The 19,114-nt window shown below is 34.4% G+C and overlaps 6 protein-coding genes across 6 annotated transcripts; 5 read left to right on the forward strand and 1 right to left on the reverse strand.

Moving 5' to 3' along the window:
• Window positions 1-209: 209 nt before the first annotated feature.
• On the forward strand, window positions 210-3,884 carry BX664DRAFT_342035 (uncharacterized protein). Its single transcript, XM_051547082.1, has 8 exons — window positions 210-595; window positions 696-912; window positions 970-1,062; window positions 1,175-1,607; window positions 1,690-2,010; window positions 2,089-2,397; window positions 2,533-2,638; window positions 2,749-3,884. Exons 1-8 carry the CDS (start codon window positions 507-509, stop codon window positions 3,746-3,748), a joined length of 2,568 nt encoding a protein of 855 aa, XP_051396724.1. The 5' UTR covers window positions 210-506; the 3' UTR covers window positions 3,749-3,884.
• A 3,246-nt stretch (window positions 3,885-7,130) lies between these two features.
• On the reverse strand, window positions 7,131-9,781 carry BX664DRAFT_206623 (glycoside hydrolase superfamily). The gene is made up of 7 exons (XM_051540145.1): window positions 9,575-9,781; window positions 9,416-9,508; window positions 8,924-9,338; window positions 8,588-8,847; window positions 8,441-8,484; window positions 7,751-8,365; window positions 7,131-7,672 (listed from the first exon to the last, which is right to left on the reverse strand). Exons 1-7 carry the CDS (start codon window positions 9,704-9,706, stop codon window positions 7,318-7,320), a joined length of 1,914 nt encoding a protein of 637 aa, XP_051396725.1. The 5' UTR covers window positions 9,707-9,781; the 3' UTR covers window positions 7,131-7,317.
• Window positions 9,782-10,593: 812 nt separating this feature from the next.
• Window positions 10,594-11,192, forward strand: BX664DRAFT_206674 (uncharacterized protein). Its single transcript, XM_051540146.1, has 2 exons — window positions 10,594-10,959; window positions 11,020-11,192. Exons 1-2 carry the CDS (start codon window positions 10,820-10,822, stop codon window positions 11,147-11,149), a joined length of 270 nt encoding a protein of 89 aa, XP_051396726.1. The 5' UTR covers window positions 10,594-10,819; the 3' UTR covers window positions 11,150-11,192.
• A 2,823-nt stretch (window positions 11,193-14,015) lies between these two features.
• BX664DRAFT_342046 (cupin-like domain-containing protein) lies at window positions 14,016-15,324 on the forward strand. The gene is made up of 3 exons (XM_051547083.1): window positions 14,016-14,128; window positions 14,204-14,389; window positions 14,475-15,324. Exons 1-3 carry the CDS (start codon window positions 14,074-14,076, stop codon window positions 14,909-14,911), a joined length of 678 nt encoding a protein of 225 aa, XP_051396727.1. The 5' UTR covers window positions 14,016-14,073; the 3' UTR covers window positions 14,912-15,324.
• A 1,344-nt stretch (window positions 15,325-16,668) lies between these two features.
• On the forward strand, window positions 16,669-17,064 carry BX664DRAFT_342047 (uncharacterized protein). The gene has a single exon (XM_051547084.1). The coding sequence runs from the start codon at window positions 16,696-16,698 to the stop codon at window positions 16,963-16,965; it is 270 nt and encodes an 89-aa protein (XP_051396728.1). The 5' UTR covers window positions 16,669-16,695; the 3' UTR covers window positions 16,966-17,064.
• Window positions 17,065-18,204: 1,140 nt separating this feature from the next.
• On the forward strand, window positions 18,205-18,516 carry BX664DRAFT_353148 (uncharacterized protein; the record flags this gene model as incomplete). Its single annotated transcript, XM_051547699.1, has 1 exon — window positions 18,205-18,516. The coding sequence occupies one exon, from the start codon at window positions 18,205-18,207 to the stop codon at window positions 18,514-18,516; it is 312 nt and encodes a 103-aa protein (XP_051396729.1).
• Window positions 18,517-19,114: the final 598 nt, after the last annotated feature.

The raw sequence follows: 19,114 nt of genomic DNA on the forward strand, positions 1-19,114 counted from the left end.
AGCTGATATGTCCTTTTTTTTTTTCTTTTTATCCATTGAAATGGTTATAGATCTATTTTTGTCGAATTGTAGGTAATTTCTATTTTTCCAGGTCGATCTCAAGATGGGATTTTTTTTTTTTTTAAAAGTGAGCAAATGAATGGTGTAAGTGGCAAAATGTCAGAAGTGATACAAAACTCTATTTTTTCAAACTCTCACTCATTCTATTATATATTGGTGAATTTGGTTCATTATTCATATAATTTATTCTCTTTCTTCTAAAATATATTTTTACTTAACGGTGACCTTATGAGTCATTCCAATAATAAAAAGACTTCAAAGAAACAGTGGTCACCTACTTCTCAAACACCTTTATCAACAACTCAACAACAGCAACAACAACATGTTTCAGGAACAGATAAACTAACGGTAATAGTCAACCTTTTTACAGGGTATTCTTTTTTATTTCTAACTATTTCAAGTAATAAAATTAGAAACCGAAAAAACGGGACTATCAATTAGAACATATGGTTCATGCTCAATCTGCTACTATTGATACCATTATGAAAGGTGCAAGTGATGACACTGCACGACTTATTTTATATCTTCAACAACGGTAAAAAGGAAAAAAAAAAAAAGGAAAATAAAGAAAAAAAGGAAGTTTTAATATGAATAAATATATAATATTTTTGTTTTTATTTATTTATTGTTAATAGAATTGAATTGGAAGAAGGATATCAAAATTCATTAGCAAAAATTGTTCATCATTTAGAAGAGAATGAAACAACAAATCCATTATATCAATCAGCAGTAAATACTCATATACAAAAAAATATTACGGATTATATAAATATGGGTCATGCTTTACGTCCTTCACGACATCAATTCATTCAAACTATGAAAATTCAATTACAAACCTTGGTGAAATTAAAAGTAAAATAAATTGAAATCATCAATGATAAAATATACTTAGATTTTGTTGGTATCTAGGAACAACATGATCGATCAAGAAGATCACATAGAAAGAACATGCATCAAGTTAATAGTTTATATTTGGCCACCCGTTTAGATGAATTACCGACCGTAGGACAAAAAAAAAAGAGAAAGTTTGGAATCATTTAAATTGATCTCTCATTTTATATATATATATATATATATATATATATATATATGTGAATTTCATTCATTTGTATAGGCAAGAGATACTTATTTATCAAAATGGGAAGAAATCGAACGTCATCAATCACCTATACCTTATTCTCCTTCACCCTTTACACCAACCACTCCAACACAAACCAATAATAATGTCGTGTCACCCCGAACTCAATTTTTTCCGAAATCCATAGCATTATCCAAATCATCCACTATTAGTAACAATAATCATGATGAAACTTCTTCTTCATCATCATCGTCATCGACAGGACATCGTCTTTCTGGAGATGATGATGTTTCTAGTCTACCTATCAACCAAGCAGTAGCTCAAACCAAACTTGATTCATCTCCTCCTCCACCATCACCACAGAAACGGATTCATCAATTCATGAAATCCTTTCAAATCAATCATGTACCTGATCCTGCTAAACAAAATCTACGTCTAGCTAAACTCAAAGTAGAAATGAATGAAGCTGGTAAGTCATTCTTTTATTCTTTTATTTATTTATTTTTTTTTAAAAAAAAAAAGAGAAAGAGAACTGAAAATCATCTATTTAGATTTAACATATCGTCGTATCATACGGAAATTGGATAACTTGACAAAGAAACAACAAGCTGCCAATGATTATGCCATTAAAGCTCTTCAAACCCAACTTTTGGAAAAATCAAATGTGGTAAAACAAGCCATGAATGAAATCTTGATGGTTGAATTAAATCATGCACAATATGGATCAGAAACCATTCAAGCTATGCAACAATCCATCACATCATTTCAACCTCAACTAGATCAACATGTTTTTGATCATCTCTTATCCAAAGACAAATATCCTATGCCATCCCCTATTTATTACATCAATCATCACGTTGGAGAATGCAAAGGTAAATATATATATATATATATATATATATATATATATATATACTATATAAGATTATCTCATCCTCTTTTTGATATAGATTTGATTTTTGGTATAACGTTAATGGAATATACTCAATTACGTGGTCGATCACCTCCTTTGGTTGTTTCACGTTGTATTGAGGCAGTGGAAAGATTAGGTGGATTGGAAAAAGAAGGTATTTATCGTGTATCTGGTAAACAGACTACCATTGAACGAATGAAACAAGAATTTGAACGAGATGAAGAAGCCATGACGTTTGGTGATAATGAGGAAGTCTTTTGCATTGCATCAGTATTGAAAATATTTCTTCGTGAACTTGCTTCCCCTTTATTTCCTTTTGCGTTACCTGATCGTATCACTTATTCCCGTAAGTTCATTATATACATATATATATATATATACATATATATGCTTTTTGTCATCTTTTCTTTACTTTACGGATTGATTTCTCTCTTTTTTTTTTTTTTTTTTTTTTTTTTTTTTTTTTTTTGGCCAATTTAAGAAATCCCTGATAAGGAACTTCGTTTGATGAATTTGCTAACAAGAATCCTCAAACTACCTGGACCTAATTATGATACTTTGAAGGCTCTTGTAGAACACTTATCAAAGTAAGTTTTCTTTTCTTTTTTTTTTTCTTTTTTTTTTATTGTTATTTCGTTATTTCCTTTCCCTTATGACTTGTGATTCTCATGATGATGATTTACTATTGGTGATGTAGGCTTGAACCTTTGGTAGAAAAGAACAAAATGACCATCTCCAATCTCTCATTGATATTTACGCCAGCCATCTTTCAAGATCATAATCAAGTTCAAGTATCACCAAACGAATGGAAAAAGGACTGTGTTTTGGAAGACTTGCTAGTCAATGGGGAAACATTGTTTGCCGATAAGGATTTACGTGGAGCAAGTGCGATTACTGGCGTCATTGATTATGGATTTGAAAAGTTAAGTTCAGATGATGATCCAACCAACGATACCATCATTATGCTCGATGATGCGGAAGGCTTAGATATGCTGGGTGAAAAGGATGAATATCATTTACCAACCCCTTATAGTCCGCCTGCTTATACAACTTACATGCAACAACAACAAGGAGAAAATGATATCATTATTTCATCAGAGAAATCAACCACAAAAGATATCACCGTACCTCCTATGTCATCGTCCTTACCGTATACTACCAACGATCAAACTAATTCATCCCCTTCCACTCCATTACCATCAAATGCTAGCGATATAGTTCCTGAATTATCGACTAGTACTCTTCTTTCTGGAAAAGAAAAACGGAACAGTAAATTCAGGGCAGTATCACAAGATCGAGGATTGACGGTGGATACAAATCATACATCCATCAAGAAATCATCCAATGTACTTATCATTGAAGGATCAAATCTAGTTGCCGAGCCTGATGATTCTCTTCCCATCACCACCTCTGCGGCTACTAATGCTGCCACTGCTGTTGTTGTATCCACAGATAATGCTTTCCTTAGCCGACCTCCAATGACTCCATCCATACAAAGCGCCACCGTCCCTTCTCATGATTGGTTAAACTACGATCCTGAACCCTCTCACAAAATGACCGATACTACCGCTGCATTACGTCGATCTGCCACCACCGGTCGTACTCCATTATCTAAACGTAATAAGCAAAATACTGTTCCACGTCTACCTACCAAACCATCCACCTCATCTACTACTCATCAACAACATTCCTTGTAAATTCTAGTATCTATATATTCCCTATTAGCAAAAAAAAAAAAGTAGCTTGTACTTTTCTTAAAACTATTATATCTTTATATTATACATTGTTTCTATATTATATTATTAAACAGAACTTGCTTCCTTTTTTTTTTTTTTTTTTTTTTTTTTTTTTGGGAAGAAAGATGACTCTTTATCAAATGCTGCCTTCACATCTATTCCATTTTGATGATCAGAGGTCATATGGAAGATACATATCTGATTATAGTTTATTTAAAACAAGATTAATTGAAAAAAAGAAAGGAAAATAATAGGTTGGATATTTATACTAAATTTTCATATATGAAGAGAAATAAGATATATAAAAGCTTTATGTTGGTTTCGATAGCTATAATTATGGCGTGAGAGTAATATGATTTTTTTTTTCTTTACATTCCCCAGCCAGTGAAAAGATGGCCTCCATCTTTACCATGTACCCGCCTTCCTCGCTTTCTTGACAAAAGGTCGCAATGAACATGAATAGTATTCCGAGCTTGTTTCAGTTCTTGTCGAGCAGTTACAAGATTTTTTTTGATTTGATTTCTGATGGCAGTCGAACTTCTATCTTGCTAGTGGCTGATTTGATTTTTTGAAACAGTATTGAAGATTGATTATTTAACCGTCTGGTAGGCATGTCGTAAAAGTGTCACCACGCTTTGTACTATATCGTGAGTCTAGGCTCAGTAATACGGAGTGTATTCTTGCTCTATACTCAATAAGGGAAGTATATAATGTCCAGGGGTCATTTTTCTTCAGCTTGCGAATAACTGTTTTTGTTAGTGTCATTAGTACCACCTAGATCTTTCCTTCACCACGTTCTCAAGTCGCTCAGGTGGTTTCAAATCCATGTATGTATCATAATCAGTGATTGAATCAAGGAGAAAGTCTTCTTCTTTAAGGTCTATATCAAGTGCCTCCCGCCCTAGCTCATCCACAGCGTTTCCTTGTCCATCAATCGTAAATAAATTCTATAGCCATTTTATTGAATAAAAATTTGGATGACTAACCGAAGGGAGGGAAAGAAAGTGTATGTACGTGTTTGTGTTTGATTATTAATGTCGCGTTAAAAAAAAAGAAGAGAATGATTAATATACTGTATCATCATCATCATTAAAAGAGACTTACTATTAAAGCAAGCACAGATAGAAGGAAGTCCAATAAGTATATATATAAAAAAAAAGCAAATGGACCTAAAGGTCCGTCTTTATGCTTGTGAAGTTGTAGTCCAGAAAAAAAAAAAAAAAAAAAAAACTTGTGTTGGAGTGGATGGATATGAAGACCTTGTAGCTTGTAAATTGGTTTAAAAATTGATATTATAAAAAAAAAAAATAACAAAAAAAATATTTATTAGACTTATCTAGCGGAAAGAAATAAAATATAATTTGTTGTTGATAGTTATAGGTATAAAGTTTTGATTAGGAGGAGGGTGATAATGGTAAAGAAAAAGGATAATTGAAGAAAAAAGAGTCTTATCGATGATTTTGAACACCACTCCTTGGTAGTTTCAGCACGCAGCATTCTACAATTTTGTTTCAAGTGACCAACTTTTCCACAATGAAAGCACGCACGTTTCTCATTGTAGGAAGAGGTGGGCATAGGACGGTTTCTAACATACTTGCGTCTAAGAGTTTTTTTGTATTGACTATTCTTTGCCGCCATATAATTCAGGAAGTCCAAGTCCATTGGTGTTGGTCCAGTTTGCGAAAAGGCACCTTGTGGTAATGATAGTCTTGAATTGATGCTTGCGCGAGCACCATCCTTGGCTAAGGCTAATCGTTGTACATCTTGTAGTGTTGTAGGTTCGTAGACAGAAATAAGGAGATAAATAGATATCAAGGTCTATTTTTTTTTTTTTTTTTTTTTTTTTAAGAGAGGTGACAAAAGGGTTTTTTTTCATAAGAATTGTCGGAGAAAAATAAATAATATGCGTAATTGAATAATATTGATTTGCGGGTACCAAAAAGAGAATATACAAAAAAAGAATAGAAAGAGAAATATGATGAGTAAGTAGTCGTTTTTTTTTTTTTGATACTTACAACCAGACAAAGTCAATAGCCTATGAAAAAGTAGAGGGTTAAAAAAAGAAAGAAAGAAAGAAAAAGGCGGTACAGCTTACGGTCTATTCGTCTAACAAGTTTCTGTTACTTGGATGAGGGGATGGATAATCTTGACCAGGAGGATGAGAGGTATATTCTTCTTCACTATGCTTGTTGGTAAACACAGAGGGCACAAATCCAAGGATAGCAAACAAGGCCAGGGATCGGATACTTCTAGATGCGTTTACATCTCTTTGCCACAATTTATGGCAGGTAGTACAGCCAACCACACTATGCAATTTTGATGTTCGATCTTCTTCGTCTAAATAAATATCCACCGATGGTTCTTGTCCCACAAATCGAGCACACTTTTGAGGTCCAAGCTTCATTCACATCCACGGCAAGTTGTTCGAAAAGATACCCTCTTTTACTCGATCAATAAAGATAATAATAATCTCCCTTAGTTGCTCGTGTCTCCTTTTTATCAATCAACTTCCATTGGTCTGACCTTTTAACTTTGTTTCTTCATCTTATTTGTTGGTGATACCATGATGGCTGTTTTTCACATTTGCCTCACGTTTTCTGCTTCAGAGTGGCGAACTGGATTATGATGCAAACTTAAAAATAGGGCAGCGCAAACTCATTTTGTTATTGTGCAAATTTTATTCGGGTCAACGCAATTTGGTAGGAAAAAACCAGTAATCAACCGCATCATCATCTCCAAGCGCCTTTTCAAAAGATTGGTTCCAGAAAACGCCAGGTACCTGATATAACTTGAGTTGGTTACCACGCACTCATTTAAGCTTTGGATCAGTAGCTTGATATGATTTAATGAGATAGGTTCCTTTGCCAAGTGTTTGTTGCGCGATGTATATTCCATTCCATATGTCTGTGGGATGGATATCTTTGCTACACATGAATTTGCTTTGCTCCCTTCGTATAAAGTTACAAGGTTACCTAGCTTGAAAGGAGCCTTCCATTGTCGTATATCTTCATTGATCTTCACGACCTTTTTTTTTTTTTTTGATTTTTCTGGGATCTCTATATGGCTTCACAGGCGTCTTTATGAATCTGATTCAACGTCACAATTTCTTTCGTACATCCAGTTCATGTTGAAACTCTCGTTGATGCATATCGTTTAGTGATTTTTTTTTTTTTGAAGGGTTTAATTAGGCGTACAATGTTGCAGGCAAATATTGATCCCAAGCTGGTTTTTTTTTTTTGGTTTGTTTTTGTTGATTTCTTTATAATCCTGCCAAATATTGAATTGAGGTGGTTCGATGAGTCCATTAGCTTGTGAATTTCCAACGGATATCGTAAGATGATGGGCAGTGTATTGAAAAAGGGCCTTTTTTTATATTAGATCACTAATAAAGTGGTTTTCCTTTATCCGTGATGATGATGATGATGATGTTGGGAACAATCATGTCGACATATGATTTCTTTGTGGATGAATAGAGTGATTTTTTATTTTTATTTTTTATGACATGCAAAAAAAAAACACTTTATTTTTTTTTAATGTAAGAAAACAGCAGGATAAGTTGCATCACAAAGATGAGGGTTTTGTCCACACCAAAGAGGTTGGATAGGGTCAGCATTGATACCACGATGTACAAGACGATATCGCCAATCAAACATTCTAGGCATGGCATCACCAATATCTCGGGTTTTGCCATCAGCATCTTTTCCTCCTGACCATAGAACTTCAGCAGCAGCGGCAGAACGAGGCCAAAGTCGTATATCCAAAGCAGCAGGATCTGATTGTTCAGACCATAATGCCACTTCTCCACCTAACACAGATTTTGTTTCTTCCTTGGTCAAATTAAAAGTAAGATCGTAACTATAAACACGTTGCCATGATTTGAAAGGACTTGCAAAAAAAAAAAAAAAAAGGTTGTCAGTTAGATGGATAGTACTCATTGAGGAATATATATATATATATATTTACCTGCACCAATCACCACCAGCACCACCCCAATTAGAAGGTGCATAATTGCTAGCAACATCATATTTATCCAATAATTTTTGGACAGCTGCAGGAGCAGCAGGTGGTACTTGTTCATTATAACTCGTATCATTACCAGCCCATCCACCATGACCACAATCCAAATACCAAAAGTTGGAATTGGAAGCAATCACCTTGTAACCTTTCTTGATGGCCAATTGTGCCGGGTTAGTCCATATCTGAAGCACAACATCCTTGGAAATCGGCAAATCATTATTGGTCACAGCATCTTCCCATAAAATAGGATGCTTGCCAGCTTTCGAAATCATGTCCAGTTCCTTGTCCAAAAACTGATGAAGTAAATCATCATGCGTCACATTATTGGATTTCATGTGTTCTTTCAATGACGTATTTTGATCCCAGCATTTGTACACTGGTTCATCCCCTCCACCATGATAATAACTGTCTGGAAACATCTCGGCTATTTCTTTGATCACTTGGCCTACAATTTCGTACGTCTTTGCTTTCACTGGGTTCAATTGTCCAGTTCCTGGTTCTGCTGCTAATCGATTTTCCCATTTATTATCTTTATCCAAGTAATATTTACCAAAGCAGGTTCTAATTAAAGTTTATATAAATAAATGGATTAGTGATTTTTCCTTTTTTTTTTTTTCCTCCTTTCCATTTTCTTACGTAATATCTTTATAGGCCAGAGCCCAAGAACCAGTATGTGCAGGCTAGATAAAGAATAGAATAAATTTGAGTTGAATGACGGATAATATGTAAATGAATGATAACTAAAAAAAAAAAATATGCATCTTATATTCTTGTATTTCTTACCATATCTATTTCAGGGATGACACGAATCCCACGATCACGAGCATATTGGACGATACGTTGTACATCCTTTTTGGTATAGACTAAACGTTGACCTTGGAATCGATAGGCTCCCTTGTTAGCCAAATCGGGTAGACTGTCCAATTTTAAGGGAAAACTATGAGAATCAGTGATATGCCAATGAAAGACATTTAACTTGTTAAATGACATGGCGTTAATGGTTCGAAGAATATCATTGACAGAGTAATAATTTCTTGATGTATCTATAAATAAAGTCATTATAATTTAATTATGTCAATAAAAATGTATCCTATATTTTTTTTCCAACTCCTACTTTACCTAGCATAAGGCCTCGATGAGGATAAGTTGGAGCATCTTGAATATGGATCGGAACCTTTGGGATGACAAGTTGTTGTAAAGATGTCTCTCGTTTAGGTTTTGTAACATCATCATTAAATACATCATATAAATCATTATCTTCATTGGCAATTTGATTATCAACATCTTTGATTTTTGATTGACTTTGATGTTGAATGAGCTGAGAAAACGTTTCTAATCCACGAATGGCACCCCATACCGTCGCCGCTTTTAAATGTGCTGTTGTCTTTAAAGGAATCGTCAACGTATAAGATTCATCCGTTTCCATATCTAATGGTGTATCTAATTGATCTACTTGAATCATAAGTGTCTTTAATTGTTTTGCACTATCCTCGTCTTGTGGTTTCGATGCTTTTTCTCGAAAAGGAGCTTGAACCTATTTAATGAAAGGAGTTTTTTTTTTCTTTAGTTCATGTCTCTCCTTTTTTTTTTCTGAATGATATCTCTATTTACGGGTTTCCAATGTTCTTTCACCAATATAGTTGAATATCGTTGCATAGCTCTAGTTAATTCATGTTGATCAGGTCCAATCATATGAAAATTTGTCTATATATGTATTAAAAAAAAAAAGAGGTAAGGATATATTGTATTATATGGAAAAAAATCACTTACATCCAACTCAAGATCATATTCACCCCAACTCACTGATTGAGGAATGGGCCATAAATTACTTTTATAGTTTTTAGCAGCAATCAATGCTGGAAAGGTAACTAATAAGGCAGCGCTTATCAATGACGCTTTCATCACACTCTTTAAATGATAATATATAGATATGTATAGAAAATGCAGGAAAAAAAAAGAAAAAAAGAAAAAAAAAAGAAGAAAAAGAAAAGAAAAGAAAAAGAAACGTAACAAAAAGAAAAAAGTTTCGGGGGGTACTTAATCATTATACTTTCGTACTACTGTTACCAAAAAAAAAAAAAAAAGAAATAATCCCTTCATCACTCCTTAATTCGGAAATAACTTCACATGGGGGTTTCATTTTGAAGGAGAATGTTTTTTGTTACCCTTATTTTTTTTCATTATGCAGAAAGAAAAAATAATCTTTTCGAGATCGATAGAAATGATGATCATAAAAATAAAATAAAATAAAAAAAAAGACCTCGCTGTATTGTATAGTACGGCCTTTTTTTTTTAATATATATATCAAGGGGTCACAAACTATCCATCGATATTTCAAAAAAGGGTTCATTGTGCTCCATCATCTATAATGTATGATTATCTAATTTCCCGAGAGAAAAATCATTCTTAGTCACGATGCCGCCCACAAATAATCCCAGCCACAAACTATGCTGCCCATCATACCTTAAAAAAAAAAGATGGAAAAACCTGTTGCACATAGTTTTTTTCTACTAACTGTGATCAACACTTTTTCCTGTAAATTGTGAGTAGTAAAAATTTTAAATCATCATATGTATTAAAATACCATAGGTACTCTTTGTTGGTATACCTGATTAGTTTGAACGACATTCATGATTCATTCCTATGATGATTATTATATGGCTCAGGGAAAATTTAGATTAAGAGTAGAATAAATTTCAAAGTCCCCTTGTTTAATACGCGTACTTTTGTTTTTTTTTTTAGTTTTCTTTTTCCTTTCTTTTTCTCTTCCATTGATTTTTTTTATGGTTTTATTATATACATTAATGTAGTCGTTATTTTACACTTTTTTTTTTATTCAATAAAGTTTCTATTTTATTATAACTATTTTTATTACATATCAATAGGATCGATTCCATCTATAAGATGTATTATATATGTATGAATGCATTCTTTTTATTATACGTACGTTACCGGTACGAAATACGCTGATACGACACAAGCTCTTCCAATATTGGTACCACAATCGCTCGTCCCATGATCAAAATTCCGTCCATCAATGATCGATATCTTCTCAATGGTATTGATGTGTCTATGCTGTTCTACGCCTTCCAGGCGGTGGTTGCCAACAACTTTTCTCGAGAACTGTCTGTGGAAAACAACGTTCATCATATCTTGTAAGTGAAAGAAGAGAATACAAAACTTGCCAATTAACTTTTTTTTTTTTTATACTTTAGATCAATGTCGTCTATTTTACTGTTACAAAAGGATCACTTCCACCCGGATCTTCTATCCATCTTTGGCTGGGATTTGTTGAACGCTATTGTGAACGACATGCATAAAAAACTAATTTTTTTTTTTATGTAAATAACCTCCCTTCTCCACCTACTTTGTGAGGATGTCAAACTATTGTTATGTTTTTTATCATCAAATAAAAAGGTTTTAAAAAAATCAAATCTTACTACATTGGTCATTCATTTGGAGCATCACCTAAGGTTTTATCGTCATATATATCAATCGCCTTGATTATTTTATAATCATCAAGTCTTTTACACAAGTTATATGGTGCCTCCAAGTTACAGTACTTCCATGAACTTATCCACTGTGGCTCAAGGAAAAAAAAAGTGGAATGCTCAGGGCATGTCGCTAGCCTCTTATATGACAATAGAAAAAATCAAAGCGATAACTCATACAGAAGTAGGGCAATCCGTAATTGGGCAGATGAATTCATCAAGAATGGGATGATTGGTGAATCAAGTCAGGGTCATCATACAAAAACATGTCAGTATTCTGGGTGATGAAGATGTTCGCAGTGCTTGTATAGAATGGTTGGCAGACAAACGCCCTGTACATCGAGATATCTCTTCGCTCAAGCATTTCATTGATGAAATGGATATCTGTAATAATTTAGGTATGATGTGCAAGAGATGATGATGTCCATGTGACAATGATGTGGGTTAGAAGCTGACTTTTTTTTTTTTGGCTGGCTCCGGGCGTGAAGGCTACTGGACATCAACACAACCTAGTGGAACAACTAGAAGAAGTCATCAATATCTTCAAAGAGCTTCATCCCGGAAGTATTGGATGCTTTCATTTCGATCAATCATTCAATCATCGTGCATACGCCAACAATGCACTTGCTGGTACGTTCATGCTGTTACGAAAAAAAAAGGTGAAAGAAATAATGAATTGCTATTACTCACACGCTCTTTTTTTTTTTTTTTTTTTTTTTTTTTTTTGGTATCCTGTATGACATGATTATCTAGTCTCTCGTATGACCATGGGCTTGAAGAAGTACAAACCCAAAAAGGAGAAATACAAGTTCAAGGATGTCACTTGCTTGCATGCTGATGGACGGGTAATCACACAAAAATTCTACGAAACCATCAAAGAAAAAAAAATAGCAATGATGATGTGGTCACAGTTGTCTATTTTAAAGGCATAAAAAAAATCCTTCAAGAACGTGGTCTTTGGAGGGATTACAGCACTGATGGTAGTCATTGGAAACGACATTGTGGCGAAAACCAACAAGTATTCATGGATCCTTTGTCAATCACTTGCTGTGCGACACATTGCCTCGAACAACAGATCGATTTCACGCATCAACAATCAGCTTTGGAAGAGACATGTACAAAGCATCTCATGCGTTTTGATATGTATCCTAAGTTTCGTTGTGAGACAAATTGGATCGAATTTGGAAAACGAAAGTACCATAAAGGATGTAAGTTAATCATAATCATGTCTTTTTTATATTAAAAAACATATTCTTTTTTTTTTATTTTACATAGCAAGAAGAAAAGGTATTTGGATTGTTGGAGGGTATGAACGTGGTAGCAATCCACCTAGAATGTTTTTGATTCCTGTTATTGATCGAAGTAAACTTACATTACATAAGATCATTTGTAAAAATGTCCATCGCGGAACAACGATCATCACTGATCAGTGGAAGGGGTACAATGGTTTGAATGGTAAGTATGTATACCATCATAGTAATATACATTTATTTGTTGTTTTAACCATGATCTCTTTATTTTTTTTTTTTTATTTCAACTAGAAATTGGTTATAACCATCTAACTGTGTGGTTCAAAACATGTGTGTTGTTCAGCATGGGAACAATTATTCGACTGGTATATTGTTTGGTACCAAACTGCTTTGTTGTATGCATATCTTTGGTCCTATGCGTCGTGCATCGATTGGAGGTGTAATTACTTTTCCTCAAGGCCTAACTTGTATGGTCTATCCACGTTTTGAGCTGCTCAAGAGCCCGGATGTATATGTTGAACGTGATCTAACTGTTTCTAATGTAAACAACAGATTTGTATCGTCGACAGTTGCTTCTCGTAAACCTCAAGACGGTGAGGAATGTAAGGTAGTGTACGTCCAAAGAGGTAGAGATAGTGTAGGTGACTTTGTGACAAGAATTTGCAGTACACCCAATTTTCGTATATATCGTTTGTACGGACAAAATCGTTATTATGCTGCTATTCCTAGTTATCCTGGAATGAGTGGTGGTATAGTTGTTAATGCGTTTAATACTTCTGAAGCTCTGGCTATGTTGATTGAGTATAATGAAGTTAAACGTCTAACTTTTTTTTCACCTATTGATGATATTTTATCTCAATAGTTTTCTATCAGTTTATCTATTTATTTTATTATGATTTATGTTTATTTCACTTACTTCGGTAAAAAAAAAAAAATAAATAAAAAAATAAGAAAATAAAAAAAAATTTTGAATCATTCGAAACATTTCAAAGATCCATCCACAGGAGCATATACGAACTCGATTGAAGGCTACTGGACGCATACAAGAAAATTTATGCCTCCATTGAAGAAGGATAACGAAGTTTATGGAAACTATCTTATCGAATTCATGTTTAGAAAAAGAAACAAAGATAGTTTGTTTGATGCTGTTATGAATGCATTGAAAATATAATAAATTTCCATAAAAGTTGATTATGATTTTATTGGCTGTTTTTTTTCTACTACTATTCTCACTAAATTTTTTAAAAGCAAAAGTCGTTTTTTGACCTTTTTTAGGAGGCCTTACACCACTAGACCGTGTACAATTCTATACGGTTGCCATAGCATCTATCATCACTCTCGATCAGTGTGATCTGAGACTTTCGTTTTGAACCCCCGCGAGAATCCACCATAACAACCACGAGCAGCAGTTGATCTTCTCTGTAACACACACCTTTTCATTGCTACCTACCTTCCTTTTTTTTTTTTTTTTTTTTTTTCAGATCTGTCTTCTAATTACGTTCATACCTCGTCCAAGGGAAAAAAAAAAATGTCAAAAAAGAACATTGAGAAAGCTTTTATAAAATATGTAAAGGAGTATCAAGGTAAATGATACTTTCCCATAGAACGTTTTGAATCAGTTTTTATGAACAAGTCTTTTTTTTTTCTTACATATAAAGATATCAACGGAGTTCAACCAGTAATATTCAACGGACCCCCTTCACCTCTCGAGTTTCTTCAAAAGTGTGTTCATCCAAATAGACCAGCCTTGATCAAAGGTAGTATTGATCATTGGCCAGCAAAGACATTATGGACTGATGACTATCTCCGAGACAAGATGAAAGATCAAGAGGTGACAGTAGCTGGTAAAGCAATGATCTTAAAAGGATCAGTTTTAAGTGTACTTAAACTACTTTCCTTTTTTTATTTTTATTTTTATTGTGACCATAGTAACACCCAACGGTCGTGCAGATGCTGTAACGATAAATCCTCGTACAGGGAAAGAGTATTTTGTGATGCCTCATGAAGAACAAATGAAGTTTGATACCTTCCTAAGTCATTTACATCAAGATCAGATAACAACAACAACAACAAAGAAACCTGTTTATTATATATCATTACAGAATGGTAGTCTTCCGTTAGAATACAGCCAACTTGAACAAGATATAGATCCTGAGATTTCCTGGTGTTCTCAAGCTCTAGGAACGAGTCCAGATGCTGTGAATTTTTGGTTTGGAAATGCTGAAAGTGTCACTTCGTTGCATAGTGATCCTTATGAAAATTGTTATGCTGTTATTAGAGGCCAAAAAACTTTTATTTTATTCCCACCCACTGAATACATGTGTCTCCATGGTAATCTAGGAATCCCCCCTTTTTTTTTATTGTGATGATGTTATCAACTGACCTTTTTTTTTCTCCTAATAGAGACCATCTATTCTAGTGCAATATATACTCCTATTGATCCATCCATCACGTCTTTTGAAATCACACCTTTGGATGGGGAAAATCATCAAGTCCCATGGATTCCTGTAGATCCGCTGTCTCCTGATTTAGAAAAATATCCCAGGTTTCGGTATGCACGACCGATCACCATCACTGTTCAAGCAGGGGAAATGTTATACCTTCCATCCCTATGGTTTCATCACGTATTGCAAGATGGCCCTGATGGTGTGATTGCTGTGAATTATTGGTACGATATGAATTATCAACATTCTCTTTTCCCAACAAAAAATCTTTCACGTAGAATTGTATCAGAATTACTAGATGATCAACCATCACTTGATCCTCCTGATGACGAAACTGATTTAGAATAAATAAAAAAAAAACTATTATTACTCAAAAAAAAAGATAATTTGTAATGTATTTTGTTTAGCATTGATGACTTTTAAACATAAGAAGAAGCTGTTTGCAAACATCGTAACTAGCTGCTGATCGTTGTTCATAGTAAACACAAACGTCTTTTTGGATCATCAGTACTCTACTGGATTTCTCCGTTCGCTTGTTCAAATAAAAAAGGTTACAAGCAAATGGATTGTGGCGCACGCGAATCGTTTTTCTGGCACACGCCAACTGGTTTTCTGGGACACGCGAACTGGTTTTCTGGCGCTCGCATGCATCTAGCTGCTTTTCAACGAATATAATGGATTATGCGACAAAATTTGCTCTTTGGATTTTTTGGATGATGATTTCGGATGACAATAAAAAAAAAAAAATTAAATAAAGGTCACTGGATCAGAAGTGACAAATTATGCGATAAGTTTGATTTTTGGATAGAAATCATACAAAATTTTTCTAGACTAGAAGATTATCTCTTCGTTTTAAATAAGTAAACAATGCTTTCTTTTTATCTCTTTAGTATAAACAAAATAAACGGATGTGGACAAACAAGTACTGGTTGGACTGTGCGCAGACCAACGGTGCATTGTCATAATTTGATCAATTTCCTTTTTAATAAGGCTTCTTGACTTCGTAGTTCTGGTTTTTACAAAATTGTTAACTCTTATTTTTCCTTTTTATAATTTTTATTCCCTTTTTTTTTTTTTCTTATTACAATAAAATTGACTCCTGTCACTTCTACCTCAGACTCTTTGGATACTACAATGACTATCAATAGTAAAAAAAAAAAAAAAAAAAAAAAAGAAAAGGCTACAGAAATCGGAACTAGAGACCACTAGAGATCACCCTGGGTAACACGATGGCGTAACATGCATCATCATGCTGTTATACTTAAAAAAGATACCCAAAGAAGTGTTACGGCACCCCCTACCACGCGAAAATAGGAGAAGTAGAAAAGGAGACCTCGTATGACGTGTGCAGTTCGTGGTCCGCCAGAGTTGAATTGGACCCGCAGATGGTAACCCCTTTTACGAAAAATCGCTTACTTTCCTGATATTTTTCGATAAAAAGCCTTCTTGTGAATATGATCAGAAAGACGCAACATTTTGTTTGAAATAAAGCTTAAAACCATGCATTACTTTGTGAGACTGAAGAAGAGCAAGAAAAAGTGAAGCACCACATTACTGGTTTTTTTTTCCGTTAGGGGCAGTGTTTACTCCTTGAGGCAAAAGTGATGTGGTGCATCGGCAAATGTTATAAAAGGCACCCAAATTTTAGCAAAAGAGGGTCATTTTTCCACTCATTCCTCCTCAAATCTGTCATTTATCAAGAAAATATGCGATCTTTCCTCGTTTCAGGCATATTTGTAGCCTTTGGCATGGCTGCTGCTGCTCCCATTGACAATAACCCCATTGAATTGGTTGCCCGCAATTCGCCTCCCCAGGGTGTATCTCCAACGGTACCCAATTGCAGTATCAACAACCAGTACCATAACCAATATAATGCGTGTACCACTCAAAACTGCCAATTAAATAACCCTGTACCGGGAGGTATTCCAATTGGTTGCTTTCTCATGTGCCATTCTTTTGCGTGCGCGACAAGCTAATCATAGCCAGCCGACAATCCCTCTTTTTTTTTTTTTGGTTACACTGTAGTCTTTTCGAAAATTAAAGTCGTATTAGGCAACTGTCAATCTCCGGTTATATTCTTTTTTTTTTTTTTTTTTTTTTTTTTTTTTTTTTTTTTGGTTTTTGTTCAGAAATGAGGTGGGCTTTTCCAGTACAATGTACTTGGGATTCTTTAATTTGGTACCGTCCCGATTGAGGTATTGAGAAAAAATCCTCAGTACCTGGTATTGAATACCGGTATTTAAAGTTTGGGCCAATGAGTGTTTCATTTCTTTCAGTACTTTTTTTTTTCTCTCTCTTCCAAATTGTTTTTATTTCTTTTTTTTTATTTCTGTCTTCTTTTTTTCCACTACCATTGTTTTTATTATGAGCTAAACCAACAACATTACTGATTCTACTACTTTTCTTGTATGCTTATGACCATTTGGACATGTATGAAGGTAGCATCTCGAGTCTTGACATTGACCCTTTGGCTAGCATCGACAACAGAGAGTCAATGAATGATAAACACCACCCAATTAGCAACTACGGAGCGTCCAAGTAAGCGTCAAAAGCAGAGTAATGTATGGACATACTACATGGCAACTGATGATAGCGAAGGGGCTCAAATGTTCATTTGTGCTTGGAAAGCAATAGGTAATTGCAATAGGCTAACTGTACTATAGAACCGTTTACTAACTATTATATTTTACCTTTTCTTAGAGACCTCAAAGAATCGTCATGACATGGGACTATGACAACTATTTGTAGATCTTCTTTCTATTTATTTCTATTCATACAATGACTGATCTTATTACCATACCTCACAACCTTGTACCTGGGAAAGACCTGACGAGCAAATACATATTAAAAAACGAATACATCTGCCACTTGCGCGTCAATAGACAGTGTACGGTGAAGTGTCTTAATGGATCTACATCAGGACAATGAAAACATCTGAAAGCTAAACACCCAAAATGTTTACAATGAATTGAAGAAACAAACTAATAAAGCGCAACGGAATATTGAGGAACTCTTCCAAAGGTAATTGAGATAGGTCGTAGAGGGATATCTTGTTGATGTATTAACTCTTTTTTTTTCAGGCAAGTCGTACTTGATATCGGTTGGTTCAACGTTCTATTGGCTGAATGGATGGCTAGTGATGATCAACCCTTTACTTGTGGAATTCCCTAATATAAATACTTAAAAAAAAAAAGAACAATCATAACTTGAAAATAATGAATATTGTGAAATTAATGCAAATGGCTTCTGTCCAACAACAATGTCTTAACATCCCGTTAAGTCAAGTCGAAAACCTCGAACTGGAATTTATCAAGGTATTTCCTCAATTTTTGGACCTTCATTCCAAAAATCAAGATAATAAGCAAACACTGGAAATGGTTTTATACAATCATGTTATGCCTGTGGCTCTTGAATTAATCCATGCAAAATTTGAAAAACCAACCACAAAAACTAAAGCTCAAGCGTACATTGAAGCAAGAAGCAGGTACCTTAAAGAAAGAATGAAGAACCTTAGGTGGATCACATGAAACCAACAAAGTAATCATGCAAAAAGTCAAGAAAAATGACGCCTGGACTTTATATGTGTGTCTTTTGGCCGATGAGGGACCAAGTTTTTCTTTAAGAAGTTGGCTAACATTATGAATATCACTATCCAATTTGCTCTCGCTGCTCTCTGTTGTCAATCCACCAACGACGTCACTGATAACGAAGGTGCTCCAACTTGTTTGAAGAAGGTATGAAAAAGAAAAATACTTAATACTATATAACCATCATAAATATTATTGTCTACTCGACTTTAACCAATTTTGTCTTATCCTACTGTAGTTGCGAAGAAGTTTGAAGTCAATCAGGATGTCACCACAAAACATGGATCATCTACGGGACGGATGCGCCAATGTCAAGAAGATCAAGCCTGTACTGGGTGTAGTTACCAGATGGAACTCCACCTACTTTATGATTGATGGTAAAAAAAAAAAAAAAAAAAAGTTATGAACTGCTCAGATTAGGTGTTGCCATTGTCGGCAAAATGTCATGACCAGTAGTTTGATGTATGATTATTGTATTTAAAATAGTGTGGTTGAATTCCTGGAAGAATATGCTGATTGGTTTGGTGAAACATAACTC

The sequence above is a fragment of the Halteromyces radiatus genome, assembly GCF_025201355.1.
Source record: "Halteromyces radiatus strain CBS 162.75 chromosome Unknown BX664scaffold_9, whole genome shotgun sequence".
Classification (NCBI taxonomy): Eukaryota; Fungi; Mucoromycota; class Mucoromycetes; order Mucorales; family Cunninghamellaceae; genus Halteromyces; species Halteromyces radiatus.

What these genes read in the sequence shown, in the direction of transcription:
- BX664DRAFT_342035 (XM_051547082.1), top strand. Translation starts at nt 507, where the DNA reads ATGGTTCATGCTCAATCTGCTACTATTGATACCATTATGAAAGGTGCA. An exon ending in GTTTAGATGAATTACCGACC is followed by an intron (nt 1,063 to 1,174) that starts GTAGGACAAAAA and finishes TCATTTGTATAG; the next exon opens with GCAAGAGATACTTATTTATC. An exon ending in AGTAGAAATGAATGAAGCTG is followed by an intron (nt 1,608 to 1,689) that starts GTAAGTCATTCT and finishes TCATCTATTTAG; the next exon opens with ATTTAACATATCGTCGTATC.
- BX664DRAFT_206623 (XM_051540145.1), bottom strand. Translation starts at nt 9,706, where the DNA reads ATGAAAGCGTCATTGATAAGCGCTGCCTTATTAGTTACCTTTCCAGCA. An exon ending in CTGGCCTATAAAGATATTAC is followed by an intron (nt 8,366 to 8,440) that starts GTAAGAAAATGG and finishes AACTTTAATTAG; the next exon opens with AACCTGCTTTGGTAAATATT. An exon ending in GCTGGTGGTGATTGGTGCAG is followed by an intron (nt 7,673 to 7,750) that starts GTAAATATATAT and finishes TTTTTTTGCAAG; the next exon opens with TCCTTTCAAATCATGGCAAC.
- BX664DRAFT_206674 (XM_051540146.1), top strand. Translation starts at nt 10,820, where the DNA reads ATGATCAAAATTCCGTCCATCAATGATCGATATCTTCTCAATGGTATT. An exon ending in AACAACGTTCATCATATCTT is followed by an intron (nt 10,960 to 11,019) that starts GTAAGTGAAAGA and finishes TTTATACTTTAG; the next exon opens with ATCAATGTCGTCTATTTTAC.
- BX664DRAFT_342046 (XM_051547083.1), top strand. Translation starts at nt 14,074, where the DNA reads ATGTCAAAAAAGAACATTGAGAAAGCTTTTATAAAATATGTAAAGGAG. An exon ending in ATATGTAAAGGAGTATCAAG is followed by an intron (nt 14,129 to 14,203) that starts GTAAATGATACT and finishes TTACATATAAAG; the next exon opens with ATATCAACGGAGTTCAACCA. An exon ending in TCAAGAGGTGACAGTAGCTG is followed by an intron (nt 14,390 to 14,474) that starts GTAAAGCAATGA and finishes TTGTGACCATAG; the next exon opens with TAACACCCAACGGTCGTGCA.
- BX664DRAFT_342047 (XM_051547084.1), top strand. Translation starts at nt 16,696, where the DNA reads ATGCGATCTTTCCTCGTTTCAGGCATATTTGTAGCCTTTGGCATGGCT.